Source organism: Melopsittacus undulatus, chromosome 7, assembly GCF_012275295.1.
Source record: "Melopsittacus undulatus isolate bMelUnd1 chromosome 7, bMelUnd1.mat.Z, whole genome shotgun sequence".
NCBI lineage: Eukaryota > Metazoa > Chordata > Aves > Psittaciformes > Psittaculidae > Melopsittacus > Melopsittacus undulatus.
In genome coordinates, this window is record NC_047533.1 from 25,924,272 (window position 1) to 25,951,708 (window position 27,437).

Sequence of the window (27,437 nt, forward strand, 5' to 3'; positions counted from 1 at the left end):
AATCCCTTAGACTTTTTACTTTTATAGGCTTAGTTTCAAACAAATAACTCTCCAAGCAACAGACAACCTCTTGTTCCTGTGTGATTTATTTGTAACATTGTGCTCATGCAAAATAGGTATTTGCTTTATTGCATTAACATTGAAAGAAGGTTGGGAATTACTTCTGAAACCAGTTCAATCCGATTTTACACCCTGTTTTTCTTCATCCATAGCAAGTCTGAGTCGTTGTTACTGGTGACATAAAATGAGGCGTTAACTGATGACTGAGATTTTTATTTGGTAAATTCCAAAACAATAATGAAGATCAACTGACTACAGTTCGAAAACCATCTTTCTTGACCATGCACTTTTTTCTTTTCTATTATGAGGTGGTTTAGATGAGATGCCTTTTGTATTTTTTAAGTTTCTATCTTTTTCTATATATTATTAGAGAAACCATGTACTATCCAACATCCACTGTTCACAGAAAGAAATAAGCAGCAGGAACAGCTCTGGTGGCAGAGTTGCCCAGAAAGAGGACATCAGTAAGTTAGTAGCAACTTAATGAACATCAAATGCCCCAAAGATGCATCATGAAAGAGCTGGCTACTATAACCCATATTTCTGTAAGAGTTCAGACTGCCAGGGACGTTTGCGCTCTGGAAAGTAATCTGGAATGTGGATTTTTTTAAAATCTTGGATACATTTTCTCATTTCTTCCTCAACACTCAGCTTCTCACACACCTTCTTTTTGGAAAGATTTGTTTCTCTGGACTTGCTAATGAGAGTTTGAAAGAGTTCACTGTTCCTGCGTTTGTCTGGTGGTGGCATCCACTGCACTGGTGCCTTCTTAGATGGACGATCCAAAGTCAGAGTATTTGGCTGGTGGGCTGTGGATGGCTGAGTGCTGGCAGCATTTTCTTGAGGGGTGCTCGCTTCTGAGTGGCTGTCGCAGCTCGAGGTGGACAACTCATTACAAGAAGTTCCACTTTCACTGCCCTTGTCCAAGACTTTGTCATGTTTCCTTTCTTCGTGGTCTTGTTTGGGGGAAACAGTTCTCTGGGGGGGTCCTAATACAAGGAAGGAGAGAAAATGTGTTAAGCGAGCACTGGTTTACACCAAAAACTGATTAGATGCCATTTAAAACAAACGTGACTCAGAGTCTTGGCTGGCATAAATCAGTGGCATTTCCTTGTAGTCAAAAGAGCTATACCAGACTGGTGAACAAGATGAAGGTCTAGTCCTTCAAATTCTCGCTCCCAAAATGTTTACAGCAAGAATAACTTCACTGCCTGCCTAAGAATACAGGTAATGAAACATGTATAATGCTCATAGATTATCTGCACCAGAAATCCCTGCAGGCAAGTTTAAATGAGTTAGTTTGCTGTTACACCCCAAGAAGTTATTATGAGAAATTAGATTTTATAGTATTAGGAAAATACTGCCATACAATTTGTAAACTCTTTGCTTAAATAAGAATATTCCAAGGCTTCAGTGTCCTTTTTGGAAGTTCTTAACTCACCTTCCCAAAACAGTCTACTGATACTATGCTCTGCACATGTCAACTCTGCAGAAGCCCTGCACAGAAAAAGGAGCATTAATCCTAGAATAACAGAGATTGCTCACTACTGACAGAGTCTTTAGGCTTTTTTTTTTTTTCCTTTTTGTATCCTGTAGTGATTTCACCACACTTCTTACTGTCAGTTATTATCCCTGGCTTGCCTCAGTGCAAGCTCAGAATTCAGCTGTACTCCTCTTACTGCACAAGCTGTCAAGGAAAAGTAGGTTATGAAGTTATTGATGAAGAGGCACTCTGCAATGGTCTGATGGCCTATCAGCAGCCATTGCTCAGCACTTCACATGTCAGAAAATTGGATCTAGACTGTTATTCTCTCCAGATACCACTTTTGCTTTGAAGTCTTAAGCAGAATACAAATGTGAAAATTAAGTGGTAGCAGCTAAATCTGTACAAGTGTTTTCATTTCTGAAGCCCTATTTCAAAATTCCAGCTGTGAAGTGAGATGACGCTATGCTGACATCATATAAACGTCACAATCTTAATTTAGGACACTCACTAAGGCTTACAGAAATGTCTAGAGCTCAAGAGGCACTAGATCAGACTGAAAAGATGTTTAAACATCTAAATGAAAATGTAAACTGTGCCTGCTACAAATCCTGAAATATCCAAACAGTTTAGGCATCTAAATATTTTACAAAATCTGGATTATCCTTACAGTTTCTCCAAACACCACCAGCATCAGTTAACTGCTCTTGCCAGAACCAACACTCAGAATGAGAGCTCAGATTTCAGATCCTGGGACAGAGTAGCAAAGAGATTTTTTTGAGTCACTCTGTTTTTCAGAATTACAAATTAGCAATATAATTACAATTATAAAGAATGCAGAAGCAATATGAACGCTCGTGTCTTTTTGACAGTACAGTTCTATGATTCAAAGGAATCTAAGAAGATTGCAGTATTTCATATTTTATTTATGAGACACAGAGGAAAACAAAAGAAAGCGGGGGGAAAAAAGAAAAAATCAATAATAATCTAACAACAGAAGCATTCAACAACATGCTTTGCTTTTGTTTTAGTCAGCATCCCAGGATGCCATGTCACATTTCTGTAGTCCATCTAGAGAAACCAATGTGTAACCAACATCCAAAGAGTAGAGAGGTTTGTAAATTAAATTATTCAGGGTGAAAAAGACAAGTAATTTTCTACTTCATTATATTTAATCCAAATATTTAGCACATGGTTGCAGTGATTACCCTCCTCTATCTCTTCCACAAGTATGTTCACCTTCTTAAAGAGATGTATATGCTTTCCTGCTATTGTTGTATCAAGCATTTCATTTCATACCTCAAACCATTATATGAATATGCTAAATTGAGAGTCAGCTGTCATGAAATTACTCTGGCTTTGCAGCATGTGATTATAAAACCGAGTAGTTAATCAGTTAATGATTTCAGTATTGTTACTCTGATTTTCAGTAACATGATTAACATCAATATCTAATCTAGTTTACAATCTTAGCTTCTAACAAATGTATCAGCACACTCTGTGACTAAGAAATTAAAATTTTCTGTTAGCAACACCCTGTAGTCTTCAACTGTCTTTCCTGCACATTTTTTGCTGTAATAGCATAAATCAAGATATTATTTCAACTTATACTTACTTCTTTTAGCACTCCTTGCTTCTCAAGGGCTCAAATCTGCATGTACTAAGGCTCTACTTCAAAAAGGCACTGAAATACACCTTCAAGAATATAAAAAAATTCCACTTCCTGCTACAAGATTGTTCAGGAGCCTGATAATAGGCATGTATTTAAATGCTTTTTTGGATCACAGCCCTGAGGTTCAGTACCTTACAGTACTGAGCTCTCTATGCTTCATTGAACCACCTAAATTCACAATGACTTTAATCCAGACACACATTTCTCCCACACCTCTCCTTTTAAAAATTAACAAATCCTCCCTCACAAAGAATTCTTTACATGCTCCTGCACTTCTTTCTCAGCAGTGTGTTATTAACAGAAGCACCAGTTCTGCTACAGGGGAGGTTTTTCTCACAATATTTTCTGCTGGCTGAAATCCAAAAGAATTTATAAATACATAAGAAAAAATCCTCAGGAGATATTTGTTTAATTTTCAGCATCAGGGATTATCAGATAAATTTAACTCCAATTTGGAATGCATCTCCTTATTGCCCTCCAAGCTGGTGTGCTCATCTGTGGCTGGGATTGGGTGATGGGATGCTGTCTCCACTGGACCTTCTCAGCCCTTCCAGAGTAACACCAAAGACTTTCAAATACCTAAGTCTGCTTGAAACTATTTATTTTCCAGGAGTGCAGAATAGTTCTTAAAAACTCAGAGAAAGTGTATTTGCTCCATCGTGCACACAGAATCCTACAATGATAGAATCATTTAGGCTGGAAAAGGCCTTCAAGATTATCAAGTCTAACTGTTAACCTGACACTGCAAAGTCTACACATAACATTAAAAATACTTCAGTGACTTACAATCTATCCCTCCTGCTCCTGCCCTTTCTAGGATCTCCCACCTGCTGCTGGTTCCCTAACTTAGATGCTGGAACTGAGTCACTGCATCTCAGACCTCTCCTACTCATTCTTAACAGTCTTAAAGTTAAGGAAATAATATTAAAATTCAAATAACCTGAGTGCTCCATTATCTTGCTTCACCAAGGGCAACCCCTGCTATAGTGGGCTTCTATAATGGAGTGACATCAGTGGACAAGGGAAGAGCCACAAACGCCATCTCTCTGGACTTCTGTAAGGCCTTTGACATGGTCTTCCACAACACCCTTCTCCCCGAATTGGAGAGATATGGATTTGATGGGGGACAGTTCAGTGGATGAGGAATTGCTTGGATGGTCTCATCCAGAGGATAGTGGTCAACAGCTCAATGTCCAAATGGAGACTGATGACAAGTGGTGTCCCTCAGCAGCCCATACTGGGACCAGCACTGCATGATATCTACATCAATGACAGATAGTGGGATCAAGTTCACCTTCAGCAAGTTTACAGATGACACCAAGTTGAGTGGTGCTGTTGAAACACCAGAGGGATTGGATGCCATACAGAGGGACTTTTAGAAGGTCAAAAAATGGGTCCATGTGAACCTCATGAGGTTCAACAAGGCCAGTGCAGTGTCCTGCATCTGGGTTGGGGCAACCACTGGTATCAATACAGGCTGGGGGCCAAAGGGATTGAGAAAGTATGTTTATACTGAATGTAAGGAAGAAATTCTTTACAGTAAGGGTGGTGATACACTGGCACATGTTGCCCAGAGAGTTTGTGGGTGCCCCATCCCTGGAAACATTCAAGGTCAGGGAAGGGGCTGGAAGAGGCTCTGAGCAACCTGATCTACTTGAAGAAGTCCCTGCCCATTACAAAGGTGTTGTTTGGACTAGCTGACCTTTAAAGATTCCTTCAACCACAAACCATTCTATTATTCTATGATTGATTCTACAATTCTCTCTCTGTAGGTTGAACTCCCAGTTTATTGTGTGCACAGTGGCAGATTCAAGAATTAACTTCTTCCTCACACAGCTTCTTTATTCCTGCAGTGTCTCAAAGATCATTTGTTTGTTTATGAATCAGTTTATTTTTACTGCAGAATGTAAAAGAAGTTGTGAACATATGCACAGACTGTTGCGGTTAGCTATTTTAATAGCTACTGTATTGACAAGAAGGATGGAAAATCTTAGCTCTGAAGTACAACAGTTACAGCTGGATCTAAGAGATGTAGATAAAAGTTGAATAATGATATAAATATAGTCATTTGGAAACAAAACATGAACAACACTTTAAATGTGTTCAATAGGAAGTACCACAATCAAGAATGGAATCTGCTAGAGAGATGCTTTTACTGTTCCAGAAAATATATACAAAAAAGTGAAATTATTTGAGTTTTGCCAATCTCCTTGTCAGTACTACAAAATGAAGCCTGTTTGTTCACTTAAATAAAAACCTAAACCAATTAAAAAACCCCAACAACAACAAAACAAAACAAAAAAAAAACCAAATGAACAAACCCAAAATCTTGAGGTTTTCTATGATATAATTTTAGTGAAACAAAGTTCTTTGGGGTATTTTATCTTCATCATTTTCTGTTTTGTCAATTATACCTTAAAAAAATCCCCAACAGACCAAAGGCCATTTTTATTTGTACTTGTAGAAGATTTTGTATCTAATCCAACAATAGTATTTTCAGTTTAATTAATAATTTCTGCATGCTTAAGAATATTGGTCATATATGATTTTCACATGACTTTGCATGAAATGCAAATTTTTTCACATTGTTTTGCATGGAGAAGAATCCTTATTTTATAGGCTTTACAAACATCTTTAACCTGATATCAGCTATGTTAAACCCCTGAATGAACTTTTTCTCTACCTATTATCTCATAATTATATTATATTCAGAGTGAATATAAGATGAATCTTACTGTTTTATGATTTAATCTTAAGAATCTAAGCAAAAAAAACTATAATTAATATGCAATCACACAAAACTCCTCATAAAATATCACATTGTAATGGACTTATCCATCTTCAATATCTAGGGTTTTTTAATTACTTTTCATCAACATTCAAAATATTACACTAAACTGAATGCTTAGAGAAGCCACCTGTGGAATCTGATGACAGGTTATGGCCACTGTGGGAATCTTTTCGCTGCAAGACTTTTAAGTACTTAATATCACATTTCAATGGCAAATGATTTTCTTTCATGTCTAATTTTACTTTTATTTTTTTTTAAGATTATTTTAAAGAGATATAAAAGGATAGCTCTAAGCCCCTGACATATTCTGTGACATATTAACTATATTTTCAGGTTTAGAAGAAAATACTGTTCTTAGAGCCCAGCTCAATACGTGAATTCACTCCCTGAAAACAAAGGGATTCATCGTGCCTGTTACCACTGGAGTTGTAGGTTACAACTAACTTTATAGCAGGCAAATTTAAAGTGACTTCCTGATCACTGCACTCTGTCATCTTTAAGGCACAATAAAACCAAGCTAAATCCAGTGCTTGGATTTAACAGTGAGAGTTTATGTGGATTTTTTTAACTCCATACAGTTTGTCAAGGAAACCTTTCTACTTATTTTAGTTATTGCAATTCACATCTAACTTAGGCTTGTTGGGAGCCGGGGAGAGAGAATGCCATGCCCCACTTACTTAATTGCTATTTTCAAGCTAATATGCTGGCTTACATAGGAATTAAGTGGCATTAGCTAATCCTCTGTCTACAGATCAATTTTATCCATTATGAATATACCAAACAAACGATACTAATGACTAAGCATATAATGTGAGAAATGTCTAAGTGCTTTTGACAAACTCTGCTCTTGACAGCTTGCACTTATGGGGAGAATTGAAGAGTTCAGAGTAGAGATTTCAGTGGAATGAAACTTTGTGTGAGAGTCTTTATGCTGTGTGGTTTCAAATTGCTTCAAGCAAAAAAAAAATAAAATAAAATCAAGTTTCCAATTTCGGCCTCAGTTGGTATAAAATTTCAAACCACTTTTTTGGACTAAAGGCCTGATCCGAATAATGCTTAGTATATAATAGTGAAGTATTTTTCAGAAAGGAGGATTAAACCTCAGCATTTCCTATATTCTTTCTCATTTTAGGTGAGTGGTGAATTATGATGGTTAGCCAAATGCTTACACTTTCCTGTTATTTGACTTGACTGATGCTTAGCTTTAGTCAATGCGAAGTAGAATAGTTTCAATAAAATGAAAAGAATGTTCCTTTCACCTTTGATTACTTCAGGGTAACATATTCATTTGGAAGAAGTGAGTTAACTTCCCTCAGGCACAAGAGAGAATTAGCATCTGGGAGGCTTTGATTTATTAATGTGCTAAGCCCTGAACTCTTGGGTAGAAGGCCAGCACTGTTGACATATCAACTTCCAGTAGTTTGAGCAAAACTTGAATTGTATGTGATTTAAGAAAGCCAAGCAAGTCGTCTTGCAGATGAGTCTGCCACAGAGAGGTTTTGCAAGTCTCAGCAGGGCTTTCCTGACATGAAATATAGCACTTAGGCTCCTCACATTTTATTAAAGCAGTTTTGTAAATATGCCCTATGCTCTGGTGAAACTTCAAATTCATATCTACAGGGCATATAAATTGGCTTGGCTTCACTGACAAGCTGATGATGAGCTGTGAGTGTGGGTCCAAAACTGCATAATTTAAAAAAAAAAGGTTATACTTAAATGTCGACCCCATTCAAGTCGAAGTCAACACACTCTGTGATCCCAATTTACAAATCAATAATTAAAAAGTAAATCTTGTTCATTGTAGTGTGAATGAAAAAAAAAGATCTTAGAAGGAAAGCAACTTAATGGTGAAAGCAAAATGGGTGAAAAAAGACTCTCTTCTTGAAAAAAAAAAAAAAAGAAGTTGAAATGATTTCTGATTTCTCACTGCTTTACTCAGAAAGCATAATTTTATTGGAACCCCTGGATAATTCATCTTTAGGTGAAGCCAAGCAAAATTACTTTCAGATAATACTTTAGCCCCCAAATATTTTCACAAGAGTATATGAAAACCTCACCATAGACTTTATTATCATCTTTGCTAGAATACAGAACCTATAATAATAGGGTGTTCAATGAGTCATTGTAGACAAACTAAAGAAATTATGAGAAAAATAAAAAAAAAATCATGGTGATTATGAGAGATGGCAAAATATACTTCTTGATTATTCAGAAATGTTTTACCACATTCAGAATTTAACAGGAAATGCAAATCTTTCCATAATAGTTCTTGTCCCCTACTGACAAGCCCAAGAGGCATTTTACATGCTTTGATTCCAACACAAAATTTCAAAGTGGTAATTGTACACTGAAGTCTTAAGACTGAAAGTCAGGAAACCACCAGTACCATCAATATGCACCCACGGTGTATGACGCATGACAGATGTTACTAGTTTCAAGACTATATTGCTAGATCAATACTCTGCAACTAAATTTGCCAACCCAGCTAATGACCCTCGAAGAGACCACTGTTCAGCAGATTGCAAGATCTTCTACTAAAGATAAACTTAAAAAAATCTATCCCAGCTAAATACATACTGTAAAGTTATCTGACATGTTCATAACAGGCAACACAAATGTCCAGAATCAAACAGATGCTTCATGTTTTGTATGTACGGTTTTGGAGAAATAGGACTCACTGAAGCAGCACAGAATATTTGTCCTGAAGCAAGATCTGGATAAGTCATCACAGTTTTCATATGCTATATTAATCGTGTTAGCAGCAGAGTAATAGCTCTACTAGAGGATTTAAGTGTCAAGGATATAGAATCATAGAATCATATAAATGTCCTTAAGTTGTTTTTTCTTAACCATTTTCTTGAAATTACCTCTTAACACAGGCTTAAGTTGCAAGAAGGAAAAAAGCCCCAAACAAATTAAAAGGCAACAAAACACAGAACTTATGTTAAGGGCAGAAGTGAAAAAAAAGAAAGACAATCACTCCATCTTGGCATTGCAGAAACATATCCCAGATGAGTCTCCCTCCCATGATTCATAGGACAAACTATAAATGATTGCTTGACCCATGGGTTTAGAGGCTCAGTTGTATTTCCCCTTTGGTTTTCTCAGACCACATTTAGAGAAAACAGCTGTTGGGCTACAGGAGAATACTGACTTCTATAACCTTGTTTATTCCTCTTATAGCCTCAGATCCTTGGTGTCCCTCTGGAGCTGCCAGTTATTATCATTCTCCTTTTTCACTCCCCTTCCCTTTTATGCTAATAACATATTTATTTGTAAGTCAACTAGGAATTTCAATCTGTTGTCAACTATATTGCTGGCTGCTTCCTCCTGCCTTGTAAATATAAATATTGGTTGGGCATCCCATGAAGTGTGAAACAGTCTTTGAGCCAGAAAGCCTGTGTTTGGCAAAGCCCGAACCAGAGTTTTAGGCAACGTGAAGCTGAATCTTTTCCCACACTGATAAGCAATGCATTTCTTTGAACCATTCACCTTTTAATTTTTCCTGAATTATTTTTAACTTCTCAGCTGTCAGATGTGGCTCTCTATGTGGCCACATAAATGCTTGTGCACAAACAAAAATGGGAAATATTCAAGGGAAGGAACTGCACTCCTCAGTGACAGCTTATGGCAATTTGAAACGTACTTGAAGCAATTACTTGCCTTCTTGTGACATACACATATGTTAAATATATTGATTCAGTAATGTCCTCATCAAATATAGTTTACTTTCAATAAATGTATACATGGAATGCAAAAAATGACATCTTAAATAAGATCTACCAGTCAGAAACGTATTTCAGGGACACTTCAGAGATTCAACCACTTCCAAAATCACTGCTTTTCTCTTAGAAGCTCCAACATGAGTTAAAGCAGAGAGAATGTGATTAACACAGCAATCTCAGGATTCTTTGTTCTGATTTTTATTTCAATAAAAGTTCATTCATAACTTATTTGTAAGAACTATCCTCTTAAGGGACTGTCAGTAGCCTCAGACTTGCTTACTTTGTTCTTATAGTAGGAGTAACAGGCAAAAAAACCTCCAAACCAATCGAAAAAACCCACAACAAAAAAGGTACAGAATCAACCACCACATTTGTGGCTTTCTTCCCCATTCAGTTTCAGATATCTAACCAATAGTTTTCCTTGTTAACTTTTATTTCTGCTTTTCTAGTATGATCTCACATTATTTTGGTTTGTCAATTACTTTGTCAATTGTTTTAGCTAAAATGTGTCATCTTCATTTCTTCCTTCCATCTTTTTCAATTTTACAGGTTTCTTTCCTACTGGCATGCAAAATAAATTAATGTTAATGTGAATTTACAGAATGTGTACAAAATATGTTAGCAGAAAGTTGTCAAAATACGGTGCACTGGCTTTGGCATTAGAAAAAGTCTCAAATTAAAGAAACACTTCAGACAGCAGCAATCTTGGCAGGCTTACATAATACATATGACAGCACTTCAGGCAATAAGCAAGTTGGAAACAATGGGAAATGCACACTTGAATCAAGTTTACATTTTACTGAGATCTAGCAGTGAATTATCTGAACTGGGCAAGTGTCCACAGTGAATTATCTGAACTGGGCAAGAGTCCACAGTGAATTATCCTAAGGGTTCAAGCACTAAGAGGGAAGCAATTCAGAATACCTTCAGGTTATATTTATATAGTTTCATGCCTTTCCTCTCTGGATCCCTGGATAATAGAAGAGTCTCAATCTACAAGAGTTCTGTGAACAGACTGGAAATGTTCACTGAAAGCTTTCCCTAAGTAACACTGATGGTCATCATTGAGGTCTTTCTCACTTCTGTGTACAGAGCACGAAGTACATTTCAGACTAACATTTAAACTACAGCAGTGCCATTCATCTATTTTGTCATTAAGGTTTGGTACATGAAAACTAAAGTAAAACAATATGAAATTAATGGACCATTGAATCCTAAACTATGTAAACACATGCCAATAATAACACACTAACTTTAGATCCAAATTCCTAGAGCTGCCTTATGGAACATTCAAAGCATTCACCCCAAGTAAATAGCTACAGAAAATATTAAAACTGGTATAGATGATCTTAAGGTCCTTTCCAACCCTAACTATTCTATGATTCTATGATTCTATATATTTAAGTAAAATAAAAATTATTAAGATGTGAGGGATAATGAATTCACTCTGCACACATCTTGGTCTCCACAAAAAATAGTTTGCAAATAATCTGCATGTAAAAAACATACCCACACAAACAAAATATTATGGCTATATGACATAAACCCACAAACAGCAAAAATGAATGTTGAATTCATTAAATCAGTTCTCCTTGAGAAATGGTGAAACCACACAGATTACAGCTACAGTATAGTAAATACAATCTGAAGTTCTTAAAAGAAATCCTGAGTATTTGCAGAGCAAACTACATTTTTTACAAGACAGAGCCAACATCATCTAAGGGACAGGATTACAGTGGTCACATTTAGAAATTCAAAACATATAGGGATTCTTAACAGCAATATTAGACATATTGCAAAATTTCTTCAGACACTTCTTAGATAGTATTTGAAGATAAAAGTGATATTATGTATCTTGAACTAACCTGATATTATATATCTTGAACTAATCCAAATGTTTTGTCATTACTTAATCCTCTAAAAGTAACAAAAAGAAAGTCTAAAAAAGGATCTACTGCTATTACTGAGGTGGTTGTTAGTAATATTAATTTTATTTCCCTTGCAGACTGTATTTTCTAGTAACAGGCTACATTGTGCATAATGTAGTTGTGCTGCATAATAATTAATAGATTACCTTTGCCCTGAACAGGTTAAAATCTAAGAACAAGACAAGAAACAACAGATGGGAAGGGACAGACAGATGGGAAAGTACCAGAAAATGCAGTACCGGTCAGCACAATAGGCTGGCTGTCTCAGACCTCCAGCTGTCTAATCTTTTCTCAAAATTTATATGAGCAGCACAAAACCAGAGAGTTTTAAGGAGGATTTTGAATGATAATAATACAATAGCTTCGCAGATGTTACTGGTATCTTCTCCCTCAAGTACAGAGTAGCCTCAGAGGTGACATGAATGCGAGCAACAAAGCCACAATGGTCTGGTTGGGGCTAAGAGTCACCATTGCAACAGCAAATGATAGGGGCTAGGTGAGAACAGGCAACCAAAGTCCTTAAGGGTGGGGATAAGCAACCCATGTCTGACCTAAAAATGTGAGATTTAATGTAGGGACTGAGAGGCAAAGGTGAAAGCAATAAACTACAAAAATATTTTTTTCTACCAACACGAAGCAGATATTTTGGAAGCAGGTAAAGTAGCATTTCCCACAGCTAGATAAAGTTTGGATGGAAGACGTGGAAAACTAGTTGCATCCAATAGTTGCTTTTACATGTCACATTTCCATCCCTGTCCAAGTAACAAAGAGTCTATGATTACCAGCCCAGGTGAAACCAGCATCAAAAAGAACAGGAAGATTTAATCCTCCTATTATTCCAAATATTTCAGATATTTACCACGAAACACAATCAACATATATAATTGAGATATTTGATCACTTACTACAATTTGCAATGAATAAATTAGGCCCAGCTCAGATTGAAATGTGTTTGTTTAAACTTGTTCTTTCTTGAAATATTAACCACATTTGAACATTTTAAATAATAAAAATGTTAAATATTAAAACATGGACTGGTTTTCTACTGTCCTGCAAACTGAATACCAAGTACAGAAGGCTATCTAAAGAGGGTGACAGCATTCTTTAATGAAAATTTATTTTCTTACATTATTCTTAGCAATTTTCTAGATAAAATATACACAATCTTGAGCAATTTACAAAATATGTCTTAGCTGTACTGGAATATAGATACTATTAGTTGATATCTAATTTAGCCCTAATGGAGGCAAATAAAACAAACAAAAAAAAATCTCTAAAGAAAAAGTATGAGAGTTTCAGAGGAGAAATTCACATTTATTTATACATCTCACCACAATCCTACATTCCAGTAAATTATCTGAAGAATGCTTCAATTAGGAGCTGTGTGGCTTTTGTAGCTTTGCATAGCAACAAAAAAAGTTAGAGCAGGAAGGAAAAGTACACTAAAAAGCATCTTGAGAAAGTGAACAAACAGTACTATTAAAAATTTTTACATCAAATTTCATTTGCCAAATCAACCTGAGCAATTTCCATTTTATCATAGCAACCTACCTTATAATAAAAATATTACATAACCTCATTCTGATTATCACTGATAGTTCTGCCTCAGTTCGATCAAAGGCACAGTCAAAAGCTGTTTTACTAGTTTCATTAGAGCTAAAGTAGTCTATTTTCTCTTATTTCCTTTTCCCATTTTTGACTGGCTCAACAGAGGAATGACCAGCAGATGGAAAATTAATTTGGAATGTTATCACAAAAAAAAAAAGTCACTGTGTTATTAAAGCAGCATTCAGTGCATTTTATTAAGTGATCATTTATAATGAATACAATCTTATTTTTCATTAATCTGCATTTTCATTACATTCACGTAAGAGCTATCATATATTGGCTATAGAAAAACCTAAAATACACAGAATATAAAAATTTAGAAAAAGCTAAATGGCAGTAGATATGAAAACACATATTTTTTCTAATAGCCATAAGGCTTGGGGATATTTACTCTTTCAGAATTCAGAACTCATTTGTTGCATCATGGATATGGGCATGAGTTTGCAGTAAGAGTTGCAGTTCTGTATTTTTAAGTTTCCAACAGCAACCCAAACTGAAACCTGCTTCTGCTCACAGCTGAGATGGTGCTTCTTCTTTGTCACCATGCAGAGCTGTCAAAAAACAATACTCGATATGCATAATGGCTGTCAACGGCCAATGATAACTTTAGTGACTCAGATTTCCAAGTGCAAACTGTGCAGTTATTAACAAGGGAAAGGGCTATATGTGCCCTTTCTTCTCATTTTTTGTATTCCCAAAAAAAGAACCCAGGATCAAAATACTGCTATTGTTACATTCATTGGTCCAAGGTTTCTTATAAAGAAATATTTTCCATCCTACATCCTTGTTTCTCCTACTATTACTACTCTGATTCCCTTATTTCCGCAGGCTTTACCAACGATAGTGTATCTTTCCTATTCAGCTGTACATTGAGCTTTCAAATACAACAAAGCAGTTACCCAGAACAAATTGGTTTTGTGTCTAAAAATGTAATTTTCTTCTGCTTTCCGATGTCAATATGAAAGTCAGGGTACTTCTGTCTCAGTGACAGATTTTCTCCATCTGTAAAATGTGAGTTGTCCCTTCTGTAAAAAGCTTGAAGACCTACTGCTGAAAACTATGACGACTGGATGCTAATAATATGCTAGAATAAATCCTGATAATTTGTTACAAAATAAATTCCAAATTTATTTTGGGGTTACAAAATAAAGTACAGATGGGAAAAGAGAAAGTAAAGTCAACATCATAAACTAGGAAACATGTTTATCTAATAAGACTGCAGAAGATGTCTCACTTGCACATTCTTACTGCTATTTCTGCACCAATGAATGGTATGCCACAGTATTACTGTGGCTTGACAGATTTTAGGAAAGCAAAGAAAGCCGAAGTCCTTAATGGAAAAGATGAATGAAAATCTAGTAATCACAGTGTTGGTTCTTCTGACTGCTTCTGGTTGACTTTGTCTGATTTTCACTCTGCAGTGAAAAGTTTATGAAATTACCCATTCCTACTTGCTTTTTATTAATCTTAAAGAGTGTAAACAAATGTGGAAAAGAGGAAGAGAATTATGCTACATTCTCCCCACAAGATACTGCAGCTTGCGCACTTAATGATTTAGCTTTCCTGTTATCCTTGGTATGAATGAATGGCAGAGCTTTAGAGCTGCCTGTATTACAGTCAAGGTCACAAACAGGAGATGAACACCGGCAGGGACTTTTACTGACAGAACAAAACCTTTGAGATTTCCTTTGAAAGAGACTGTCTGCATTTAAACAAAGCAAAATGAAAATGGAAATGTGTAGAGAGAGCTCTCCTGATATATCCTTCCATTGCCCCACAGCTAAGCTTAGGAGCTTCACGGACTGGGAATGGTGACTGCAATAGGCGGCTATTTCATTATTCTAGTTAGTGCGTTCTTCATAATTATGCTAACATGAAGCAGGAGGCACAATCTTGGCTATGTGCTCTATTTGTTTAGAGAAAGGCTTTAAACCAGATTCTTTAAACCAGTCATGAAATGCTTTCTGACACAAATAACATCAGCACTTCCTTGTATAAAAAAAACAAAATAAAAGACCATTCTTCACAGTAAACTTACTAACATATTTGATTTTACTTTTCAGTCTTTTGTCACTGCTTTTATTTGTTTATAATTTTTCCTCCTCAGCAGATGTTTATATAAGAAAACAGAAAACACATGTATTTGTTATATCTAATTATAGTGGAGGTGTTGTGTTTTTTATAATATGCAATGGTCTATAACATAACAGAATTGCTTTTTCCCCTTCTCAGGGTGGGTTTTGACTTTTGTCTCTTGTTTTAAGAGACAAGATTTTCCATTTCAGCAAGTAGGATGCTCGTTGTATTTTTATAAAATAATGTAAAGAAAATTGGGAAAATAATGTAAAGGAAGTTTCTACTTACTCTTATAATTAAAGAAAAAAATAATAAAGCTACTAAATTATCTTCCAATGATTTTGGAAATCACCTGTTTTTCTCTTAAAATTACTTTTTCTAGGAAAAAAAATTAAACCCATGTGCTTAAAATATTTTAGCTTTAGATAAAACCCACAGTTTTTAAATGAAAAAGTATTTCAGCATATTTTCCTGAACATAACCAGTGTTGTATGTCCTCCACATTTTTCATCGCCCTGTGTCTGTGGCACAACTGAACCTACAGTTCCACAGATCACTTTTATCATATTTGTCAGAACCTATTTAATATTTTTATATGGAAGAATGAAAGGGAGAAAGGGACAAAGAACAAGAATAATTTTAACATGTATGGTAAGGAAATCAGAATAAGAGTATCTCTGGATTGCACAGTATTTATGGATAATGCAGATACCGTACAAAAAATACAGATATAGAAATACATTTCTACTAATGGCAAGACATTATATAATATATCCATATAACATTAAAAAAATGCCACTTTTTCCCTCAGCAGATTGAGGCAGGCAATTATTTTTCAATCATCATCTCTTTTTCTTCCTACTGCTATTGTTGTGCTCAGTAATAAGAATTTCAATCCTGGCACATTCATATGGATACATTTCTGACACTGTGGCTCATATTCTGAACAGAGTTACACTGCTTCACATCAGCAATGTTGATAGAGCTGCTCTGGTCTTTCACCATGCTCACAACAAAATATAGTAAGTTGAGTGAGCTCATCTCTCTTATTCTTATACATTAACCTGAAGAAGTGCAAGAGACATGCTCCTATACCCAGCATCCTTACAGCTGGACCTGCATGTTCTCAGTTCCTTTTCTTTCTTAGCACCTTCTAAAAATTCTCAGTTTCCAAAAACTAGGAAAAGTTTTCACACTGACCATCAAACAACACTGTTAGGATTATATTCTGTATTGGAACCATTGTGTTGCCCTTGCAGTTATTTTTTTTAATAATTTCTCTAGTTAGATATGTTTTTTAAAACATAGCTGATAAGAAAGGATTCATCACTTTTAGATGATTAATTGTCTTCTGCCTTACAGAACCTCAGTAGGCAGTCCAGGCATATACACATGAAAAGCTAAAAGCCTGGAAAGTGGGAAACTTTGCTGGAGATTGCAAGTGTTCCCATAGTGAAGCTTTCTTAGGATGACATTTTGGACTTAGGGGTCTAAGTTCCACCATATATGCCTAAATCCTCTTTTTTTTTTGATGTGGCTTTAAGTTTTCCCCTAACTGAAACACTGCTCAGAGATATTTGCTACTCTCCTGTCATGTGACAAATTAAAAATGTCAAGGTTTTCTCTCCATTATATTTCTTTGATAAAGACTTCACTGATCACTTTCAGCATTTCATTTAAATGAAAATAAAAGCCAAAGCTTATGGTTAGGAACTGAATGAGTGAAAAAGATTTGGAAATGGTAGTATATGCAGTAGCTGATCAGAGACAAAGCTAATAAAAGTAACATGGAATGAAATCCATCAACATTACCTGGGCAAAAAGAAATTGATGTTGCCTGTCCATCCCTGCTTTGAAGCATCTATGTAGGCAAATAGGTGCCTGCTTCTTGCAAAGATGTCCACTTCTGACTGTGAGTGCAGCACAGCCAGGCATTCTGCCTGGTGTGTTGGATACACGGATGGATGCCCCAGTGCTTGCCCAGCCTAGGTGTCAGGACAGGGTCACCGAAGCTGAGAACCCTCTCACAGAACAGCTGGGAGCTAACATTCTCTAAGGAGAAGCATTGGTGCTCACCTTCCAGAAGTGCTGCAAACCTGCTTTCCACACTTCTCTGCTCAGGGACATGAGCTAGACAACCATTTCAGTAAAGTCTATTGCTTTCATTTGAGCTTTTTTTCAGAAATAAATGAAACTCTTGCTTGCATCAAGGGACACCCTGAGAATGGGCTCAATTTATAGAGAAGCAAATATTACCTGATGTCCATGATTTCAGATGTAAGAAACAGTGATAGTCACTGAATGACAGTGTGCAGCATTAAACTACCCCCTTCTGAGAGCAGCATGTCTTTTCAGGATTAACAATTTATGAAGTTAATGCACATCTAAGTATGCAGCTGTCCTTTTCTATTTTTAATAACCAAAAAGAAATGTCACCAAGTAAAGGGGGGGAAAAGCTGCTTCTCAGTTGGGACTGTATATAAAATAGTAGCAGCATTATCCTCTGTGCTGTAAAATGGTCCTAACCAGTTTTGTCATGGAGCTTAAATATACAAGATAGACCTAAAAATTTAAACTCTTTTCATTTTCTGGTCACACTATTATTAAATTGTTCTTTGAATTAACTTCTTTTAACTGTGGTCACAAAATGGGTATGACCTCATGTGTGTGGCTTGGTATAAACAGGCATTAGACAAAGCTACTTGAGGTATTCCAGGATTTAATTCAATTTTCCTACTGCTTTACACAAGAATTAATATAAATAATTGTTTACTTTCTTTGGGCATTTAAGTATGAAGAATCCTTAAGTCCTTTGCAAAATTATATATGTGAAAGAAAAACGTTCAGTGCTTAAATACAGCAGTCCTCTGAATGGGCCTTGTGTAAATAAGCATTTTTTTTCTGCTTGCCATGGGTTTCTTGGACTTTGGTGATGGGTGTGCCATAAATACTTCGATAAGAATAGAATCCGCAGCTGCATGAAAAGATGAATTCTGAGCAATAAATATTTTGCTAAGACATCAGTACAACTTCTCACTCATTTGAGGAGTATTGTGAAACTTGTGCAGCAGTGATCAACAAAAAGCCAGACTAGAAGCAGACTGATACAAGAATACAAAGGTGGCTACAGACTTGAGTAAATAGGAGGTGAAGATGCACTGAAAATTGAATTGTTGAGCTAGAGAAAAGTGAGAAGTGTTTATTGTTAGGAATCATTCTTGAGATTAATCTCATTTAATAAGTGCATCTCATCTCATTTTATGAGTGTATCTTTAATGAATAATATGTTAGAAGAGCAAAGATCAGGATATACTGGAGAAATGAAGTGATGCTGAAGTCCTAAGTGATAGAAGCAGCATGAAATGTAATGGTAAAGAAAGCATCTTGGGCATATTATCAAGAATTTCTTAGCATCTGAGTGGAAGCAAAAGGAGAGGAAAAAATTGCTGTGCTAATTGACCACAGTTCCTCTGAGCGAAGTAATACAATCATGGAAGAAAAAGTTGAAGAACATGACAAGTGAGGCATACCCAGGAGGAAATACTGTACTGCTCTACAAGGCAAAGGTAAGACCTGACCTGACTTGGATACTGTGTTAATTATGGCTTCCCATGCTTATGAAAAACAATTTCAAACTAAAGAAAATGCTTCTAGATTTTTTTTATTCCTTTTTTTTTTTTTTTAATTTGAAAGCTCAGAAGAAGAAAAAGTTATGCAAACAGAAATTACAATGTTGGTACAAAACCAGCTTGATCTTACCAATTATGAATTCAGAAGAAAGTTTCTAAACACGATTATGTGTGGTTGCTTTTGATAATACAAATTCAGTAAACTAGGAGTTGTCTTCCAGCCACATCTATGATGAGCCCCCCAAATAAACTACAGCTTTGGGGTGGATCTGCCTAGATAATTTCCTTATACATATTTCTTAAAGGCTTAAAGACTTTTAGCAAGTGAGAGGAGAAAAGAACAAAACCAACCCAGTTTTCCTTGAATTGCTTATGCTACCATTTTTATTTTTCTTTTTTCTGGGAATTGCACACCCAGCAGCTTTGTGGATCTTTCCACCCTCTGTACACCTGTTGAGGGCACCAAGAAGAAGCAATCTTTCCTCTCTTCACTCAGCCTATCTCAAAAAGCACAGTGCACCAGCTTAAGGACAAGCAAATGCAACATGCATTCTGTCACACCTCACAATGAATCTCACAATTCATACACAAAATAATTTTTATAGATCCCGTATTCTGCTTAGAAAAACAAACAAAAAACCATATCTGGCTGGTCATCCTGATAATTTGCTGTGCAGTTGGCAGTAGCACATATATTACATGTGTGTTGCTACAGACATGGTGATATCAGCCACATTCCCATACAGTGTATGGGATCAAGACAGTGTGCCATCCCTGACAAGAAGGGGCTACAAAATACTTTGAAGCCAGATGTGTATAATAATCCAAACCAGAATGGAAAAAATAGTTCATAGTTCAAACTTCATAGCAGTAGGAGATGGTATAAGACTGTGTTAGAAGAGCTGCTGGATTCAACCAACATTTATTATCTATTTAAAACTATATATCCTGCTTTTGATCTTTTGGAAATTTTTTAACAAACAGCTCTGTTTGCGTGTAATGATAGTGGGTCCACCTTTTAGTGAAACCTTATCGTCATAATTGGTGAGTATGTACCCTACATACTGTTGATTTCATGAGACTTCATCACTTCCATGGCTGTCAGTCTCAGCATTCGCAATGTTATGTTTCTTCCTCACACACTCTAATTTCTTTAGCACAGGGCAGGCAGTGGAGCATGATGTTTATGCCGTTATCTCTGCTGCTGCTGCTACTACTTCATCTAGTGCATCTGTGATACAAGTTTTTAAACCATCACAAGAATAATAATACATTATGAAGCAGGCTACTTTGTTATATAAGAACTATGAAGTTCTTATGGTATTTTTAATGTACAGTTTAATTGCTATCATCACTGCAGTCTGCATAAAGCCACCTCTAAGTCTAGAACAAGACCAAATAATTGTAATTCAGTGTCATTAGTGCTGCAGGTTATGAAGCAAAATCATAAACACATATGAAAACGTTTCTTGTAATTCAGTAACGTAACTCTTTGAGGTTATGTTAGCAAACTGCACATTTCCCCAGTTTATCTGCATTAGGTTTCAGTTACTCTATTTAAAAAAAAAAAAGTATACTGTGTCCAGTTCTGGGGCAAAATGTAACATATTTTGCTCCTTTTATGGTCTCAGCAGCAAATGAATAGAATACAGCACTCACTGACACTGGACCTTAAATATCAGTACATGGGAGAGGAACCCTAAAGGTTCATATTCATCCTGAAACCCCGAAATTTATCCACAAGTGCTATGATTCCAGGGGGGAAACTTAGACTTACCAATTCCTCTGGAAGCCAAAGCAATTTGTCTCTTGTCTATAGTACATTTGTAGGGCAGATACCAGCATACATCAACACAAGTGATCATCAACAGAGGCAGAATTCAAGTGATATATAGAAGTAGCAAAGACAGACATCCTCTGGTAGGGCTTGCTGAAGGTGGACAGATCTAAAGCTTAAACTCTTTCTTCTCTCTGCACCTCTAGATGAGGTCATTGCCCCCAGAAACAGTAAAGAAAAAAAGCGTGCTGGCACCTCTGCTGCCTCAAATCACAGCCCAATAGCCAAATCTATTAAAAATCAACTTCAGTGTTGCATAATTATATATCTTTCTTGCTTGGTTGTATCACAGCCCTTGCTTTGGACTATGCTGTCCACAACAGCCCCCATGCCTTTAATGATGTAGCTTGACACATAGTCACTCTTCTGATCTAAGGATACCTACTGGTACAAGTCACTCAAGTTAAGAAATAAGGGGACAGTAATTTCTGCAGCTCTATCTCCTAATGAAGCAAGGGGGCATTACAATTTAGCAAGATATTACAGTTGAAACAATTAGAAGTTTTGTCGTGGTTTAAGCCCAGGCCATAAATCAGAACCACACAGTCTACTCCCCTAGCCACACCCTTTCACATCCCTGCTCCCAGCAGGATGGGAAGGAGAAGCGAAAAGAATGTAACTCTCATGGGCTGAGATAAGAACAGTTTAGTAACTAAGGTATAACACAAATCACTACTGCTACCACCAATAATAATAATTATAAGAGAAATAACAAGGGAAGAGAATACAATACCACCCACCGACCGATAACAATACCTAGCCCAATTGAGCAGAGAATTAGCCCTTCCAGGTAACTGCCCCCAGTTTGTATACTGGGCATGACGTGCTGTGGTATGGAATACCTCTTTGGCTAGGTTGGGTCAGGTGTCCTATCTCTGCTTCCTCCTGGCTTCCCCTCCTCCCTGGCAGAGAATGAGACTCAGAAAGTCCTTGGCCAGACTAAACATTTGAGCAGTAACCAAAAACATCAGTGTTATCAGCACTGTTCCCAGGCCAAAAGTCAAAACCACAGCGCTTCACCAGCTATTAAGAAGGAGAAAAAAAAATGACTGCTACTGCTGAACCCAGGACAAGTTTCTTGTTGCAAAATGGTTTGGAAAAAAAGAAATACATTCTAGCTTAAAAGCAGATTTGCATATAGGAGCTTAACTGACCAGACTGAGGGATATATTTTGAGAAGAGAGAGAGTACAGGTGGAGAAGAAAAGGATATTTAAGATGATTATGCCTTCCAGTTATGCCCTGTATACTTACCTTCTAACATATAAAACTTCTGTTTTCCAAATAAAACACCTCAACATCTTAATTAAAAACAAATACATTGAAAAACAGAAGAAGCATTTCCTACTCCTATGAGGTAAAGTGATAAAGCTAGCCAACACCATAATATAAGGAATACAGTCTAATTGCTGATAAAATGTCAATATTCCAATAGATGTATTCCAGCAGTCAATTAGATTTAATTAGGCTCTCTCAGCAAGCAATAAATAATGTAAAAGAGAAATTGAAAAGGAAATCAGCTGACTGCTGTGAAACACTCATGGATAGGTTTACCAAAGCTAATCTTTGGGTAAATTAAGAACCAGCATAGACATATTAAACAGAGGATTTGAAAAAAAAGACCAATGTCTAATTTTAGTTAAAGGTTAAGAGATTATACGTGAAAATCTAAAGGCACTGTTGATTTGCTCAGACTTTAATTATGATCTCATTATTGATATCATAAAAAGCATTAAGAAAGATCTGAATGAATGGGAACACTACACTGGAAAAGTAGGCTGCTTATGCACAGCCCCATTCTGGAAACTGATAATGATTAATGATTATGATAATGGTTAATGATAATGATTAATGATGATGATTTTTCAAGGCCAGGTTGGACGAAGCCTTGGGTAGTATGGTTTAGTGTGAGGTGTCCCTGCCCATGGCAGGGGGGTTGGATCTAGATGATCTTAAGGTCCTTTCCAACCCTAACTATTCTATGATTCTATGATTAGTGTGCAGCATGCGGACACTCATCCTGTGTTCAGTAGACCTCCATGTAGCTGCTTCTGTGCACAGTATCAACTGGATTAAGACCTGTAGTTCAGAGGGCATGAATGGAAAATTAAATGCAAATGAATCAGCAGCCACATTTGCAGGATGAGGGCAGAAGAGCAGCAAGTGCAACTCACTCAGGCTGCATCAAAAGAAGAATGACCAGCAGGCCAAAGGAGGTGATCCTGCACCTCAAGAGACCTCACCTGGAGTATTGTGTGCAGTTCTGGTGTCCTCAACATAAGAAGGACATGGAACTGTTAGAACAAGTCCAGAGGAGGGCCACGAGGATGATCAGGGGACTGGAGCACCTCCCATATGAAGACAGGCTGAGAAAGTTGGGGCTGTTCAGCCTGGAGAAGAGAAGGCTGCATGGAGACCTCATAGCAGCCTTCCAGTATTTGAAGGGGGCCTACAAGGGTGCTGGACAGGGACTCTTCATTAGGGACTGTACTGATAGGACAAGGGGTGATGGGTTCAAACTTAAACAGGGGAAGTTTAGATTGCATATAAGGAAGAAGTTCTTTACTGTGAGGGTGGTGAGGTACTGGAACAGGGTGCCCAGGGAAGTGGTAAATGCTCCATCCCTTGCAGTGTTCAAGGCCAGGGAGGACAGAGGCTTAGGCGACATGGTCTACTGTGAAGCACCCCTGCTCACGGCAGAGAGGTTGGCACTTGATGATCTTAAAGTCATTTCCGAACCCAACCATTCTGATTCTTTGAACACATTAAAACCAAGAAGGCAGTGGGAATAGAACTATGAAAAAAATAAAAGCAGTATTTTCTGTATTATAGAAACTCTGAGGAATGAAAAGTCAGTAGAATATAGTTCATCTGTCTCAATTAAAATTACACTTTTAGGTTGAGATCAATTATGAGATTTTATATTTCCACAGCTCTTTTCATTAAAGAAATGTCTGAAAAAGTGTACATGACATTTTAATAAACTAAAGGCAAATGAAACACAGCACATGGAAGCAAAAGAAGGGGAGGTTTTATGTTACTATTTGGTGGAAGATAAGGCATGATAGGAATAAGATTCAAGAAAACACACTTTCTAATTCAATTTTTTTTTTCCAAACTAATCACAATAGTTGCCATTTCTACTCCATTTACATAGCATCTGATGAAACTGGGATAGGAGAAAATGACAGAGTGACATTTCCAGAAGCCAGACCCACTTTGTCATGTGCAAAGCACAATAGTCTTCATTTATTCAAAAGTGATGCTATGACAGTTTGCATTAAGCACTGAGATGGGCATTGAGTCTGCACATTACAAATAGAATGGGACTGGTGAGAGGGGGAGGTTGAAGAGAAGTTTCTGCGTTTTTTGGCTTTATGGAAAAATTCTATATTCTTTTAAACTTCTGGCACTAATCTGCCCTCTGTGAAATTACCAGAGAGGAATTGAGAGGCAAATTTCTACATGTGGTTTTAGATTTAACTATTACCTGAGTTTACCTCTTTTTAACTGCATATTAATATTCTGTGAAACTAGCTCAGTGGTATAAATGCTAAATAGAACAGCAATTAGATGGGAAAAATGGAGAATAGCAGCAGCAAATAAGCTTTTAATTTGTAAACCTGTAAACTTCCAATTTGTGTATCTCTGTATCAGATTGCCTTAATGTATCAAAAATATTTTAAATTGAAGGTTAATAAGCAGTTTCTATTAACTTTCTTTAGCTGCTGCAAAAATAAGTTGAATATGTGCCTTTGGAATAATTGTGTTTGATGTGTGTATAAAACCCATTAAGGAAGAGAAATTTTGCACTCTTTTAAAAAAATAATTAGCTGATCTTCATGTTTCCTGCAAACATATGTCTCTCTTTGTTGGACACCAGGGTGATTTCTTCTGCAAAACTCTAACCTCTCAAGAGAAGCCATATTTACTGAGGAAAAGTAGTTCAGTATACACATGGATTGAGTATCCTGTTCACTGAGTATAGGTCTGGACTGTTAACCCCATGGTTTACAAAGCATATGCTCTGGTTTTCCAGATGTGTTTCATTCCTTCACATAGAGAATGCCATACCTCAAATCCAGAAGCCCAAAACACCTGGATCCACTAAGTCACACTACTTTAAGAATACACCACTTTAAGAACACAGTGGTCCACACTACTTTAAGAACAAAAGTTGTGCTTCAGCCAGTAGCAGGGATTTATTTTATTAGCTTATGTACAAAACTCTGTCAGTATTCTAATAACCACTAGCTCTGGGCAAAGCTTCAGTTTGAGATTACCCAAGATACTGACAGTTAACACATTACAGTGAGAATTATCTATGGCATATTTTGAGTGCTACACCTGAGCACCAGGGCAGTACTAACATGCATCAAGTCTATCGCTTCTGGCATTGGACAAGCTTCATTAGCACTTGCATGGAGATCCGCTCCACTGCACTGTGTAGATCTGCCCTATGGAAGTGAAAACTGTTCAAGATCCACTACGCCTTGAGCAGCTCATTCTTCGTTTTTCTTCTTTTTTCTTCATTTTGTTTTTAATAATCTGGAGACGTCCTTTATATTTCCAGTTTACAGAAATGGAAGTGTTTTCATGCAAACTCTGCATGGTTACTATGTTTTATATGCATTACTATTATGTCAGCAACTAGTGAGTCCACACAGAAGGGGAAAATTTACTCAATGATTACTTTCATATTATGCAGTTTTGGGAAGACTGGAGCTTGTCACCTGGCACTTTCTGATAAATAAGGTCTAATAAACTTTTTCTCAACAGGTTTCCTGATAAACTTGATTTTTTTTTCCTACTGGATAAATACATGGGAAAGGTTTAGAACTCCATGTGATTTTTTTTATTTTAATATTATTACCTTTAAGAATGTAATTTAGATGTTAAAGTATACCATTCTGGCAGTATTAAAGCACTCACCTATTCAAATTATTCAGTGAAACAACTCTGGAAAAATTCTTTAGTTAGGATCTGCAACCCACACATGCACCCACTTCCTTAGACTCGCTTAAAGACAGGATATTTTTGGTATTAACCTGAGAATTTAATTAGTTTGATTATCTAATTCCAGCTCAGCAGAGAATAATTTGCTGATTTGACCTTGCTGTGATAGAGTGCTTTATATTTGCTCAGTTTAAGATTATGTACAGTAGCTTAGGTTGGGTGATGTGTTTCCATAAGTGTTTTATTAAATTCTACTAATGCTGTCACATTTTGTGAAATAGATTTGGTTTAGAACTTTGAGGGATAAAAGGATATTAAATGCTCACCTGAATCAGACTTTGTTTCTCACAAAAACCTTACACTGAACTTTTCTTGACAGTTACAGAACAAGGATTAAATATAATTGAAGCTTGCAAACCATCCTATACATTAATTTGATAAAGCAATCATTACAAATTATTTGTCTGGGGGAACGGACTATATAAGGAAGAATTTGGCATCTAAATTTTGTTTCAAGTTTACATAGAAGAAAAATATGAAATCAAACAGCACCATTACACCTGATCAAGGTCGAAGGAGGTGATCCTGCCCCTCTACTCTGCTCTTGTGAGACCTCACTTGGAGTATTGTGTGCAGTTCTGGTGTCCTCATCGTAAAAAGGTCATGGAACTGTTGGAACAAGTCCAGAGGAGGGCCACATGGATGATCAGGGGACTGGAGCACCTCCCGTATGAAGACAGGCTGAGAAAGTTGGCGCTGTTCAGCCTGGAGAAGAGAAGGCTGCATGGAGACCTCATAGCAGCCTTCCAGTATCTGAAGGGGGCCTACAGGGATTCTGGTGAGGGACTATTCATTAGGGACTGTAGTGACAGGACAAAGGGTAATGGGTTGAAACTTAAACAGCATGGGTTTAGACTGGATATAAGGAAGAAATCCTTTACTGTGAGGGTGGTGAGGTACTGGAATGGGTTGCCCAGAGAGGTTGTGAATGCTTCATCCCTGGCAGTGTTCAAGACCATGTTGGATGAAGCCTTGAGTGATATGGTTTAGTGTGAGGTGTCCTTGCCCATGGCAGGGGGGTTGGAACTAGATGATCTTGAGGTCCTTTCCAACCCTAACTATTCTATGATTCTATGATAAACTAACTCATCTGAGGAAGCACTTTGGTCATGGTTATTGAAAATCACTCAGACATTTCTGCTGATGCATAAATAGAGTATTTTAATAATCAAAGAAACTATCCCAAAAGAAAGCTTATTAGGTGTTTTCTGAAACTGAGGCTGTATTCAGACAATGAACAGTGTATACCACCCCAAATCACCTTCAGTAGTACTTCTGAAGTATTTGCTGGTAGTGGAAGGAAAACTAGTAAGGCCATGAAAAATAGAGGCTGAAAGTAAAGTGTACCTCTATGATCCAGAGCTGTCTAACTAACCGTTAGAGGTTATCTTCATAATCCTTAGTAAGAGTTAAGTAAATTTACAGGATTGATGAAGTTGGAAGGGACCTTGTGGAGATCATCTAGTCGAAATTCCCACCCAAATCAAAGTCAACTCCAGCAGATTGCCCAGTGCCATGTCCACTCAAGTTTTTACTGTCTCCCAGGATGGAGACTCCACAACCTCTCTCAGCAATCAGCATTGTACCATTGCTCAGCCATTCCCAGAGTAAAA

General features: G+C 36.8%; 1 protein-coding gene across 2 annotated transcripts in view; it reads right to left on the minus strand.

Moving 5' to 3' along the window:
• Positions 1 to 588: 588 nt before the first annotated feature.
• The window catches only part of KCTD8 (potassium channel tetramerization domain containing 8), a 95,040-nt gene continuing 68,191 nt past the window's right edge, over positions 589 to 27,437 (minus strand). Inside the window, exons 6-7 of one of the 2 annotated variants that reach the window (XM_034064911.1) lie at positions 17,667 to 17,675; positions 589 to 989 (exon numbers count right to left, since the gene is read on the minus strand). In XM_034064911.1, coding sequence (XP_033920802.1) covers positions 589 to 989; positions 17,667 to 17,675 — 410 coding nt within the window. Of the gene's footprint in view, positions 1,050 to 17,666; positions 17,676 to 27,437 lie in introns of both variants that reach the window. The other variant, XM_013129052.3, reaches the window with a different exon arrangement.